This window comes from Falco biarmicus, chromosome 11 (genome assembly GCF_023638135.1).
Source record: "Falco biarmicus isolate bFalBia1 chromosome 11, bFalBia1.pri, whole genome shotgun sequence".
In the NCBI taxonomy this organism is placed as follows: Eukaryota; Metazoa; Chordata; class Aves; order Falconiformes; family Falconidae; genus Falco; species Falco biarmicus.
The window spans coordinates 23,162,146-23,176,868 of record NC_079298.1 but is presented as its reverse complement, the minus strand read 5'-3'; the positions used below and the strand labels follow the sequence as shown (position 1 = coordinate 23,176,868).

Here is a 14,723-nt window from a genome sequence, read left to right as displayed (position 1 = left end):
TCACTGTCAAATAAAAATTGTATATTTAAAATTCTTTGTGGAGCGTGTGTCTCTCTACTTAGACTTCATGCCTTAAAGAATTAAATTGTAAATTTATGCTAAGAGTACTGGGGAATTGGAGGATTCAGCTGTCAATAATGGGTCCCAGACAGGATCTTAAACTTCTCTGAAGGCTCTCATGTAGTGCTCAGGCTCTCCAGTAGGAAAAAGGCAGGATTATGGCTGCACTGAGAAAAAAATAGTGTCTAGGTGAAGCTTGTCATGTTCTAAGAGATGATGTGTATTGTTCCCTGCTAGAGCCCTCCCATACAGGGAAGCAGCCTTAAAAGTGTCCCTTTGGATGCAGAGGGAGCAGTAGCTTGTTGCCAAGTCCTCCCATTCATCTACTGATCAAGTTTAACATTTGTTCTAGGAAGAGAAGGAAAAAAGTGGGAGAAGCAAAGGTTTTCCTTCTTTTTGTTCTCAAAGTTTTCTCTGCCTTTTAAAGCTGAGTCACAAGGGGAGGAGCATTATAACATGTCCTGTCTAGTGGCATCACCTGCATTCTCTGCTCCTTTATTATCCAGCTGTGCCTCTGCTGTCTTGCATATCTTTTGTAGCTTTTGATTCTTTTCTTTCTTTGGTCTACTATTCTTTGTGTTGCATGCTTGGTCCTTTCAGAATGTCTTTTCTTATCCTCCCTGTATCACTTCTATCTGATGTGTTATCCATTGCCAAAACACGTGGTGTCTGCATCTGCTCTGACAACAGCAGGTTGAATGCAAGCAAGATACCATACCCTTATGTGAACATGAAGGCTGTTATAAACTTGCCACTTGAAATTTGTGCATGAAACAGCATGAAAAGGAAGTTAGCAGAATGCCATCTCAGATCGGAAGATCTTTCACAGTCCTGGTAAAATTGCAAACTAAAGTGTTATGTATGTTTAACAAGTAATTAACTTTTATATAATTACCTGTCTTTAAGTGCACCTTATTTTAAAGTATGAAAACTTTAAAAAATCTGAAATTGTCTGCTTCCACTTCAGAATTCATGGTTACATTAACAGTATTTCTGGCTATTAATAAAGAAAAACAGATGTACAGTTTCAGAAAATGTCTGAGACACTGGAGTTTCCTAGTAGCAGTCCTGTTTTAGCAATATATTCTTGTTTGTAGAGAAAATGTGATACTTCTGTTTGAGTTTGCACATGCATTATTTTTAGTGCCTTAAAAATAATATTTCTCTAAAGAAACCTGAGAAAAATTAACACTGTTATGCTCATTAGGCATTGATTACAAACACCCACAATTCTATTCAGTATTTTCTCTATTGATTTTGTTTGATTACTAACACTTAGAGCTGGTTTTCTCTTGAAAGTCTGCTGTTTTTGATGCATTGTTATCCGTATTTTTTAAAGAGCCTGTCTGGCCAATGTGGCTATGTCACATAATGAAAAAATTGTTATAAGGAATGTTCATGTATTATGAATGGCATGCTGTCAAATGTTATGTAAATACCTGAGGGCTCAATATACTTTCTGCAGATATTAGGAATGTGTAGATATAAAAAAAAACCCACCTGTTTTTCCTTTGGGAACAGCTGGTCAGGTATCAGTTTTAAGCTGCTTTTCCCTCTGTTTGGAATAAGAACCCCTTGAAAATGAGTCACAGTAAATAGGAAGGAGGAATTTAGTAGGCAGATATTGTGTAGATCATAGTATCTTCCAGTTCAGATAAAAAAAAAAATCCTCTTACTTGTTTAGTTTTTAAGATTGCTCTTAGATAAACCCCTTTGGCAAATGACATTGGTTTTGTCAGTTGCTCAATACAAAGATAGTTCAAGGGGGCTTCCTGTGTGGAGTACAGCTGTTGGCTACTGAATAACTTGAATGAATTGTAGCACCAACATTTGAATAAATGCAATATATGTAAGCCATGTTACCCTATAGCAGATGGGTGCTTAAGTCTGTGAGAGAAGATCAATGAAATAATTTAGGTTTTTGTGTTGTTTCAGTATAGAACGGCAGTCTGTTCCAAATCAAGAGAGAAGTCTGCTAAGAATATTTAGGTTTCATTGGAATAAAGCATAATGTTATATAAGTTTGCATCAAAAGAAGTAGATCCAAATTTATAATAATTCTCTATTAGTCTGTTTTTAATAATTTTTCTTTGGCATGTAATCCTGTTTAATTAGATTCTACTCTGTTGTTTCAAGATTCCATAAACTGAAGTCTTATATACCAGCTGCTAAAGCAGGAGTTACTGTCTAAATGATATTCACAATGAGTATTTGGAAGGTTTACAATTATACCCTTGCTAATAAATTGTGCTATTTTCCCCAACAGTTTTAAGTGCTAATCTTCAGAAGGCATTTTAAAATTAGCTAAAATTCCGTCAAGAGATTTACAAAAATTGTTAGCATGAAGATAATTATGTCACAGTCCTTGGACTCCATCTCTGATTGTGTGCATAAATCAGAAAATGTCAGCTGTGTTTTCCCTTAATAATTATCCTTGCAGCAATATATTACAGTTTAGATTACTATTATAATGTTGCTTTAGGTTTATAAAACACTAGTTATTTCTAAAGTTTTCTGCTGATGAAATAATTCACATTTGCAGAATAAGAAGTGATTATTGGTGTTAACATTTTATATATCAATAAGATCATCAATGTGGAAATAAACATTCCACACGTTTTATACATTCCCCTGAAGAATTCAGCTTTTTTATTACAACTCCGTTAAGGGAGATCATTTCTACAGTATGGCCAACATTTTCAAAAGAGCTAGCTAATGTGGTCAGCCTTGTGGTATGTGTGGGACTTGTCTTTTTAAGGAATTTTTCGTCCAATATTTGAGACTTTTCTTGCTGAATCTAACTATACAGGATATAGGTACTTACAGTAGATTCTATAAGTCCTCAACAGTTTTGGCAATCTGTTTTTGGAGCCTGCTTCCTTAAAGGTAATTAATTGAAATATCAGAGGTAGCTACTACATCCTTCAGAATTTCAACCAGGTTGTCTCATCTTAAGCACTTGGAAATCTAGGTACAAATACTTTTAATATGCACATCTAAAAATATGGCTGCATAAACATTAGAAATTTAAGATACAAGATACTCTGTAGGAACATTTTTCATGGATTATAAAGGAGAAAACAGGAGAAAAATGGATTTGTTTTAGTATTAGCAGCAGTAAATAGAGACTGAACAGGTGAGAGATGTTCCATCTTTCAGTTGCTGTATGTTCTTTTGTTCTTTAATACACAGAGAACATTTGATGCTAAAAATGTGAGATTTACTTTCAGAATTGTTTGGAAAAAACCTCAGACTTTCTAAGAAAATTTCCTAAAGCCATGTGGAAGCAATGAATTCCAAGAATTCAGTAATTCTACTTATCTAAAAACTTCTTTCACAGTAAAGAGATGGTATTTTAAGTCAGTCTTTTGATTTGGCAGTGTATCAACTAGGATAAGAGATCTACTCAACTTCAGTGATACGGGCTGCCTTAGAATAGGTCTTAGCTGTTGTCAGATCAAAAGATTTTTATTTCTCAACTATCTCAAAATGTGTGTAAGACATTATCTGTAATACTAACACTTTTGAAAGTCTGCAGTGAAGTATTTCAGGATAAAGTAGCAGGATATATGGCTTAGTGTGATCTCACTCTCATTTGGGTGGAAAATTTAAGGTTGATTTCAATGGAAGCGGGGTCGCTTCTTTTATCAGTACTGTATTGCAGAATGGGCAAGTTTGAGTTACAGTAGTCTTAAAAGTCGGACTCTTAGGCCTGTCATGGCAGAGCAGAGGCAGCAATGCTTTTGTGATTTTGGGAGATCCTCATTGGTTACACCAGGCAACAGACGACTTTTGGCTTCTGAGCTACTTCTGCAAAGGACAAATCAAGAATTGCTTTTCAAATGACTAAGCCAAGTAAAGAGGGCTTTTCCATCCAAGGCAAAAACATAGAGAAGAAAGCTAAGCTGATGCGTATTTAGAGATGTGCATTAAAAAGTACAATTTCACTTTTACCAGAATTCTAGGTTTTGTTTAAAACTAGAGGGAGTGTTCATATTCTCCAGCTACGTGAGCTAGCTTGCCACTTCAGCCAGTGTCAGAGTAAGAGTACTTTGGACTTGGTAGTTGCTGACTTTCATCAGACTGGTGTATAAATTCTAAAGTTTATGTCATGATGATATTATCACTTACCATGACTGAAGATACAGAATTACGAGCACATAGTCCTTGTTCCCAGTTTGCAGTTTATTTTATTAACAAGAATAAATTGCAGTAGGAAAAAAAAATATCATATTTTTGTGGCTATGGGAGGAAAAGCTTTTCAGTTTGTTCATTAATCTTCCTTCTTCCTCACATTCATACATTCATCATTCATCTTTCTCATTTCTGATTAGGTGTTCCACCAGTATGCTGTGTGTGATGCCACAGATATTTGTGGATATCTGGTCTACAGCTCCATTTTAAACTAGTTTTAGTTAAGATCTCATATAATAACTAAGCCATTTATTTTTATATATATAAAATCTCTTCCTGATGGTCTTGCTTTTTCATTCATTTAAAAACCTCAAAATATTTATTCTAGAATTCTTTAAGAAGCAGTTATTTAGACTTTTGTGGCTTTTTCACATGCAATGGTAATTTGACTTATGATGACCATGTCCTTAATAATATGTCTGTAGTTATTTTTCCTCCTGAACTTCTCAAAGTTGATATTTAGTTTAATATCATACAGCGCTATAGATCTATCAATAGCAATAACATACAGTGTACTACATAATTATTGAATTATAGAGTTAAAACTTCTAGACTTTATACACAGATAAAATCACTTGGCAGTAAGCCACCAAACTCAAGTTTTTTCATTGCTCGTGTTTTGATTTTTTTACTTTAGCTGTTGCTCAAAATGAAACACCTTGGAGTTTAATTGCTTATTGTACTTAAATGTGTGAAGTGTTATGGGCCAAACATACTGCCCTGTGAAGATGCTTATAGATATTAATTTATTTGGTAGCATGGATAATAGAATCAGCTCAATTTTTGCTACTTATTTAATACTTAAGAATGTAAAGCTCACCCTGGTCACAAATTACCAAAGTTTCATCATTTCCCAGACATATTTTTCAGAGTATTCCCATGCTCACAATTTCATTCATATTGTATAAACTGATACCCTTTCAGATGATGTAGAAGTGTAGCGTGTGAGCTCATACTCGGACTCATGAAGTGACATCTATACACTTGTAGCTATGCTATATATTTGGTATTTCAGACATCCTGTTCTCTTTTCTTCAGAGGACCCACCATACAGTTTTGAATGATTGCAGCTCTAACTGGAAAGTAGTGGGTATGATCAGTATTTGCTTACTGTCCTGTTCAGTATGTATGCAGTAACTGATGACATAGTGTTATGAGGTCATTTTCCTTCTGGAGTTTGCATCTGGCTCAGTTTTTATTTAATTTTTTCCTAATGGTGAAGTTCTTTGCTCTCCAGCTGCTGTACCATGGATGAGAGTTGTTAGGCTGAAAGTAGCTGAGAAAAATACTGTCCAGCAACAATTCTCAGAAATGGTAGAAGCAAGCTCATCTTCTTGCCAAATGAATTGGTACAACATCTGGTATTTGAGTTTATGAAATAAGTTCAGGTTTTTTTGTGCTGGGTTATCCATTTTCACATTGGGTTTAGAGTTGAGATGGAATATTTCTGTATGTAAGGCTACATGATCACAGCATTTTCTTTATATATGGGCCACCTTTTTTGCCCTTCAGCTGACTAACACAGCATGGTCTATATAGACAAGGAAGAAATACCAGTTGAACTTACTCTTTCTGGCATTTTCTACATGGAGAGCATCAGTTATTTTAGCTTGTACGATATAGACAAGATTTAGTTGTGTTTGATAAAAAACTTTGTATGCTTTGGCTCCTCTGTTGTTTCTACATGCTTTATAACACGAGGTTAAGAGAAATGAACTGTGTGATGCCCAGATTTTCTGAACCTGTCCTGAGATGCTGGTGGCACGGGACTGTTAAAACAGTTAAAACTCTTTTAGTGCTTGGAGCAGTATTCCAAATGCTCTGTTTTCCTGGAGGATGGGAGGCTTGATTTTTTTTACTTGCACAGATACTTTTGGTTTGCTACTGATGAATCGGGAATTTTTTATTAATTAGTATTGTCGATTTGGGTTTCCTTTGTGGATTTTAAATGACTGACCTGCCTGTATGTGCTTTGAGCTGAAGGTCAATGTATGCTGATCTAAATAATGGAATACTTCATTGCAGAGCTTCCCTGTCTTTCTCATGTAATCACTTTGAGTTTTTGAGTAGGATTTTGCCATGCAAAGGACTGTTGGTTGTAATATAAACAAAGTAAAAACATCAGTTAGCCACGGGGTAAGATTTGCTACTCATACTTAAGACAAGCATCACTTTCTATGAAGGAGAGAAAAGATGGCAAAAGTTCCAAATGCAGCTTTGTTCATTTCTCCTGCTCAGAAATGTATTTTAAATTATTAAAATGTTGCATTAAGAAGTCTATAATTTGATTTAAAAATAATGATAGTTTAAGTGTTAATTGAACAAACAAATATCTTGTTAGGTCATTTACAAATATCTAATTATTTCCTTTCCAGTAATGCTTTTGTAGCCACAAATTGAATGTGATTATGAAAATAAAGAATCAATGCACAAAAGAAATAACTATAGGTAACTTTTATTGTATTTATTATAGCTATCTTTAAAGATGTGGACTTGGAAATTAATTCAGATATTAAAAACTGTCAAAGCAATAGGCACAAATAATAGTGGACATATTTTCTTTAAAGCTACTGCGTAAAAAGCCTGACAATCCTGCCTTCAAGGTTGTTAGTAACTGTTAGGCTTGCAATTTGTTTCTTTTACACCCATACGGCAAAATTATGCCTCCCAGAGGTAAGTTCTGGTATTGGAGAAAGGTGCCTCAAGAGAATAGGGATAACCTAAAAGCCTCCTGTATTGACGAAGCCTCAAGAGAATATAAAAATCCTACGAATGACGCAGATGATGAGAGTATCAGAGAATTCTTGTTTGCTGGTATTTCACTCAAACTTTGCACAGATACAAATTTCTGTACTTCCCAGCATCTTCTGAATCAATTTTACTGCCATTATGGGAGCAGAAGAAAAGCATCAGCACTCTGGAGTAATGGAACCATTCACGCATTTAATAATAATTAACAGAATATAGCACAGTTTTATTTCAGTTATTGACACAAAATTGTTGGCTTCGTATTACTGTTAGAAATACTGGTGAGCTCTAATCTTGAAAAAACATGAAGTGGTTGAGTTGTCTATAAGCAATTAATTTTTTCAGGTTTTGTTATGTTTTAAAAATTAAATATTAATTAAATATGTTGGTTTGTTCCTGTTTCATTGGGACAGAATTTATAACTTTTTGTTATAATTGTAAAATGCATGTTTAGGTTTCTGTTCTCATCTGTGCGTATATAGCAGCTTTGTAGTCTTGGATACTGATAAGGAAAAATTAGTATCTTTTTTCTTTTTTTCAAAAAAGAAAAAATAAAAATTCTATACATTTCATTATGGAACATTTATAAGATGATTTCCATGACAACCATATAATAAGATTCATGTTTACTTTGTTTCTGTGTTCTCAATGTCTTTTTAATGACTCCTGTGTAATTAAAACAGAATGCATAATTTGAGGTTACGTAATATAAATCGGTTTTGTTTGCATGATGTTGAATAATGTTAATACATAGTCAATATACTTTTTAAAAGCCTTATGTGGATTTGTTCATTTGTTGCAGAACTGTGAGAAACTAGAAAATAATTTTGATGACATCAAGCACACGACTCTTAGTGAGCGAGGAGCACTTCGAGAAGCAATGAGGTAAGTCTGGGTCACCATAGCAACAGTCACAGATGTGGTAAAGAAAGAGTCATTCTTCATTATTGGGGGAACAAATGAGTTCATTGCCACCATTCAGCTCTATTCTCTAAGGTATTAATTTGTCAGTGGAGAGGCTTCCCTTGAGGCTGTACTTTGGTTTTGAAGCTGCATAAATGTTAAGCCTGACTGCACAGTAAAAAACGTAAATGTTTAATTTGTTATTTAAAATGCTTAAGGGGTGCCTTGCTTTATATTTATACTAAACTCTGAGTGAATGGAAATATTGTTCATCTGAATTCTGTAAGTGTTAAAGCAATTGTGCAACGCTGTTTGAACAAACCTGCTTGCTTTTAAATTGGTTTTGATTTTTATGTATGTAGTTCCTGTGTACTCTGATTTTATCACCAGATTTACATGATTTTTGTTTTGGTAACGGAACTATCTGGCCCTTCATATATTGTAGAGATGTATATTTTGCTTACTATCCTCATATAATTGCACTTAATCCTTACTGGTGGAGGTTAAAATTAGTCAGTACGTGAACCTTCTGTCACCCTTACTTGCACTGTAGAGTATCTGGGTACAGGACTCCAAAGAAACTTGCCAGCTATAGTATCTGGAAAAGAATGATTACTATGCTGAAAGGTGGTGCAATCAAAGATAGGTTTTCTAAAGTAACTCACTGAGTGATCAGGAAGATGTTAATTATACTATTATCTGTGGATCAGAAAATTATAGTAACCTATACTTTTAAAGGTTTTGGAAGTTGGATTGTAAAATGTAATGATGCAAACACAGTGCTTCATTACGCTTGCCTGATATCAGAGTTAACTTCTTAGACTTGGGCTAACATAGTAAAAAGTAAAAACAACAATAAAAAATACCAAGAATCTTCTTGAGAAACTAATTACACCCATTTGCTTTGATTGCGTTCATAATCCCTTTAAATTTATGGACATGTGTGAATGACTTTATTTGCATGACTGACTATGTTCATGATGCTCTTGTCTCATGTACACTGCTATGAATTAAATGTTTGTAAAGGTATTCTGACTTGAAACGCAACCTGCCTCTTTTGAAGCCTTTCTTACTACCTCCAAATTATATTCTTCTGTTTCTGAACATTTCAACTACTAGTGTTGCAAATAAGTGTAAAAATAATGACATTCACCTTTCTAATTGTGATTTCTTACTTTCTGCTTGTTTTGCTTCATACGTTTAAGATTTTCTCCCTATGTGGTTGATCATCTGTGTACAGATATCTTCTGTGTAGTGCCAGTAAATAGAAAGTCATTTCAGATAAAGATTTGGGGAACTTTTGGCATATGAAGCTACTTTTTGTATTTTCAGCAAATTGGATTTCAAGTTGCTGCTGTCCTGTAACAAAATTTCCATGGGTAGGTTTGCAGCGGTTTGTGATACATGACTCAGCAGCGTTAATCCTTTAAAAAAACTTGGGAGTTGACAGCTCTTTGGTGATAAACATTTGCTAGTGAAGGGAGCCTTGGCATTTCAAAGGTCATGTTTCTGTTACAAGGACTGTGTAGAAGATTCTCATGATTCTGTGCTGTGCATACAGTAAAAAGCACTTTACTATCTCATAAATTTGTATCCTGGCTATTTCTGCTAGTGTACAAGCCATTCAGAGAAATAGTTATTGATTGTGAAGTGTGACAGATACTGTGCAGTGCTGGAATTCTCTTAATTGCAGTCAATATTATATGGTTGATTTTTTTTTCTTAGTTGTTTTTATGGAGGTAAAGACAATACTTACTAAATTAAGACTGTAGTATGTTTTTACAACATACTTGAGTAACACATGAAAGGTGCAAAATGTTAATTTAGAGAGGTATATGCGTGTAGGTGTATGTATTTTTCTGAGTGTGTGTGGAAGACACTTGTTATTTTAGGCTGTACAGTTCTTTCAACTGCTATGTAGTCACCCCGTATCCTTGGTGGCTGCATTTTTATATTTGGATCCTAAGATTATCTGTAGAATATATAATTCAAATGATACATTTTGACAGATTAAAGTTTACTTTGCTTTCCCATAACTGTAGTGGACATCAGACCAGGTGTGGGAGGACATAGATTCGCTGGCCTCAGTATTGTGAGATACCTGCCTGCTTCTGGTAAGGGAAGCATGTGAAGAGGGTTACACGTTGCACACAAGGCACTAAAATCATGTGGGCATGAAAACAACAACAACAGAAAAATCCTAGTTGGATAGCTAAGCAGATATATGTGAATCTCAGATGAGCCTTAAGTTGAGTGGGCAGTCTGCCCAAATCCTCTCTGATTTCCCAGAGTGCTACTACTGGTTTGCCAGATGAGAGTTACAATGAACATTTTTCCCCAGTGCTCCTGTTGGGAATAAGACCTTTTGTTTTAACTTTATCTGTGAGAAAAATGGTCAGTTTAATATGGGGTTTAGTACATTACTAGTCTGTGAATATAACTGTGCTCTGCAGAAACAAACACTAATATCCAAGAAGGATCTTGTTCTTTTTCCAGCTCTTCAGAAACTGAATGGTATTCAAATTAAGGATTACATGAAAATAATCTTTCTTGTTTATGTATATAGATATATGCAAAATGAACTTCCTGAAAGGTTTTGAAATGATCATAAATGATCATAAAGCATATCAACTTTAGTTCTACTTTATGTATTATTTTAGACCTTGAATGAGATAATGAACTGATAGTAGTTTGCCATTACTCAGCATATAAAGAGTGGCATTGTAAGAATTTGGTTTACTTATGATTGCACATAAAATCATAAAGCATTTAATTCAGTTAATGTTTTTCTTATTTTGTTAATGTACTCTAAATGGTTTATTATATTTTAATGCAACTGCAAAGCTTAAGTAAAAAATAAAAATACATTAGTTTTTTGATGTGGGCTTTACATATGAACAGACTATTCCTTTACATACCTTGAATGTGTATATGATAATTTAATTTGGTATTTTATGTTGTAACTTGGTAGAAAAATAGCATAGATATATACCTATAATGTCAGGTTGCATAAGTAAAAGCATTAAGCTTTTGTTAAACAGAGCTGAATTTGTTCTTAATATATAATCACTGTAAAACATCTGGATCCTGATCCTCTGTAAAGCTTCTTCTAGAAATGTAAAGGAGCTTATAAACTGGTTTGGCTGCTACGAGGGCTAAGCATTTGCGGAGGAGGAAGTGGCCTGGCTAACTGTGCTGACTTTCATAGCCTTTTCATAGGTGGCAAAACCAGAATGTGGTATGCTGCAGTAACCATTCCTCTGGGAAAGTACGGTAAAGTAGCCTTGAGGAGTCTTACAAACAAAAAACCCCACAATGGATACCCCCGGAAAGATGAAGTAACTTCTATATGTGTGGAAGGAATCCAAACCCAATTATTACTATCAATTTAGAAGAAGTTAAGGTTTAGGGACTTACTGGGTTTAACAAGGTGAAGGAGAAATTTCAGAAAGCAACAGACATCAACTGGCGGAAAGGGATATTTTTTTTTCTCTACTGAATCCATTCACTCATTTGTACAGGTATCTGTTCTTATAAAGAGAGAGAATCACAGGTGAAATTGGAAGGGACTGTTGGGTATGGTCTAGGTTTCCAGACTAGTGACTGTGTACCAAAACATGTTTTTGAGCATGCCCCCCAATATGTGTATGTTTATTTCTTTATAAATTATGTACATGTGCTACTGTACTCATGTATTAAGTGAGTTATAAAACACACACAGGTATAGAAATTAAAAAAGGATGAGGTAAAATGAAAATAAACTCTACATAATTTTTAAAAACTTTATTAATGATACAAAAAATATTTTCTACCCATATCCAAGTGGATTGTCTTACGCACACTACACTTTGGACATCACTGAGGTAGACCAGCTTTTCTGCTCAGAGCAGGGTCAAGTAGAGCAGGTTGCTCAGGGCTGTGACCAGCCAGGTTTTGTATATCTCTAAGGATGGAGACTCCCCAAACTCTGGGCATACATCCTCACAATAAAAAAAAAAACCCAACAACAAAAAACCCCAAACCCAACAACAATACTACACCCGTCCCTGCCCCCTTTTAAAAAAAAAAACACCCTGGAATTCCTTGTATTTCAGCTTCTGCCCGTTTCTTGCCCTTTTACTGGGCACCAGTAAGAAGAGTCTGGCTCTGCTGTCTTTATTGCTTCCCATCAGGTATTTATAATCTTGATAAGTCTCCCTGAGGCTTCTCTGTTCAAGGCTAAGTGTCCCCAGCTCTCTCAGCCTCTCCTCGTTTGACAGATGCTCCAGTTCCTTAACCACCTCAGTGTCAGTGGCCTTTTGGTAGGCTTGCTCTGCGATGTCCTTGTCTGTCTCATCCTGGGGAGACCAGCACAGGACACAGCACTTCAGGTGTATCTCACCAGTGGTGGGCAGTGGAGAAGGATCTTCTCCCTGGTGGTGATGGTCTACCTAACACAGCCCAGGATGTTACTGGCCTCTGCTGCAAGGACTGTCTCACGTTCAGCTTATCCTCCAGGACCCCTAGGGCCGTTTTGCAAAACTGCTTTCCAGATGTACTGCTTCCTGGGGTTGCTCATCCCCAGGGGCAGAACTTGTCTTTCCCCTTTCCCCTTCCCTGCTAACGTGATGAGGTTTCAGTAGGCCTGTTCCTCTAGCCTGTGGAGGTCCTTCTGAATGGCAGCCCAACCCTTTGGAGTATCAGCTGCTCCCATAGATGATACATTGCTTTTGCACAGTATACTAGTAATACACTTCAGGCCTATGTCTAGTGTAGATTTCAGGAACCTGCTGCCAGACAGATGAAGCTATCATCTGAATCTGGTGTTACAATTACTTACTTATCAACAAGGTTGGTAAGCCACCATGGTGGCTTATGGCAGTGAGCAATCAGTAACACTGGTGAGATGTTAAATACATGAATGGGCCCTACTTGTAGGTGAATATGTATATGGTCTATCTTGTGAACATTGACAGAGTTAGTATGTGTGAAAGCTTTGCAAGTGAAAATTAAAGCTGAATATTTTTGTATAGACTTCTTGTAAAAAAAAAAATTAAACATATTTCTTTGTGCTTTGAAATGGGCAAGGAGAGAGAAAGTTTGCTTGTCTGTTTGGATCAGTATAAAATACACCAAAGTTCTTTTGGAATTTTCTTTTGCGTTCACATATTTGCATAGGCTTTTGGATAATGTGAATATGGGAGTGAGACTTCAACTGTGATTTGCAGTTTGATAGAAACAGTTTCTGTTAATGATGATATTCACTGTTGTCTTGACAACTGTATAAGCTGGGGTTAGTAATAATCAAGCTTCTTTTAATATAGTCTAGACTGTCAGATGTATTTGAAAAATAGTTTCTATGGATGGGCAAAACCCAAGAAAATTGCACTGTAAGAAATTCCATAATTTCACAGTGTTCATTAGTTTTCGGAGGAAATGTTAGGGATTTAAAAATGTGAACAAAAACAAGTCTGCAGCACAAACTACAAGATATTTAGTAACCAACTAGATAGGACTCTGGCCTGAGGTGTGGCAAATACAAGTTCATATTCTGGTTCTGAGTCAGGCAACTTGGTTTTCCTAATTAAAAAGCCACATCATGGAGCTGAAGAGTTAGCAGACATGAAATACGAGGAAAATGAGAACAATGAAAAATGTCATGTTAAAAGTATGCCTGCTTTCCTGTATTGTTCTTAAGCTGTTCTGAGAGATGGCACCAATCTTGTACAAGTTGAAAGGGATGGTGAATGAGAAGGAGTAAAGATAATTGCTTCTGGGTTCTTGATCCAGGTCTCAAAGATCATCTATTCAAAGAAATCCTTCATGTTCTGGGGAGGTGGAAGCCTTTGGAGTGAATTCCAGTGATCTGAAGTAGCCACTAGCCTTGTGATTAGTATACTTACTTGGGACTGAGAGAGTAAGTTCAAACTTCTCTTCCACCTTCTTCTGTCTTTACATTTCTCTCCAGTGCAATCATTTAAATGCTGCTTGGGGCATGTTTTTAGGAGAGACAAAACTGATTGTTAAATTTTTTTGTGCTGCTTCTGAAGTGCAACGACACTGTGCCTTCTTGGGTCACCAGCCCATGTTCTGATGTATCTCACAACCAAACACCACACCCACCGTAGAGGACATACTAATTAGGTAAACCACTTTGATATATAGGCTTATTAATTTAGACCTTTATTTAGGTTATGTTTGTCTTAGAGTTATTCTTTTAAAAAAAACCAAAAAACAAAAAACCTGCAGATTTGTTCTCAGACTAAAACCAAAACAATGCACAGAACTGTGGAATTTAAGAATAGACCATGCTCCTCTTCAGAATTTTTTTTCTAGATATGTATGTTGAAGATTTTATAAATTTACCATATGATTAATAGCATATGGGAATAAGCAGATGCAGCAGGATGCTTGTGTTTCCGGTTACATTTGGTATTGTATAGGAATACATGCAGAATATTAGAAACGCTTGAGAACTTTTTGTAGTATTTCTGTATTAAAGACCTATGTGGCTAATAGAAATTAGTTTTATTTTGTCTGAGTACCATTTTGAAATCAGAATTTCACTATCATCTGTAGTGTACATTACAAATCAAACAGATTGTCAACATCACTTGCATTGACCAAACATTGACCATGTATCTTCACAGCGCAAGACAGCCCTGTATAAAGATAGCTACAGCTGAACAAGCTGCCTAGGTGCTAGAAGCTGTTTAGTGGCATTAGCAAGGCTCTGTGTTCATGCAACTTCACCTTGCTCTTTGTTGGCTAATTAACTCCTGAGTCACCCACTAGCCACCCTCTGGGGGCCTAGCCTGGGATGCATTGCTTAGACCTTG

At 35.7% G+C, this 14,723-nt stretch overlaps 1 protein-coding gene across 1 annotated transcript in view; it reads left to right on the top strand.

The window, feature by feature from the left end:
• Positions 1 to 14,723, top strand: part of DPYD (dihydropyrimidine dehydrogenase) — a 367,004-nt gene that overhangs the window by 38,923 nt on the left and 313,358 nt on the right. Inside the window, exon 3 of the mRNA XM_056356052.1 lies at positions 7,805 to 7,887. Coding sequence (XP_056212027.1) covers positions 7,805 to 7,887 — 83 coding nt within the window. The remainder of the gene's footprint in view (positions 1 to 7,804; positions 7,888 to 14,723) is intronic.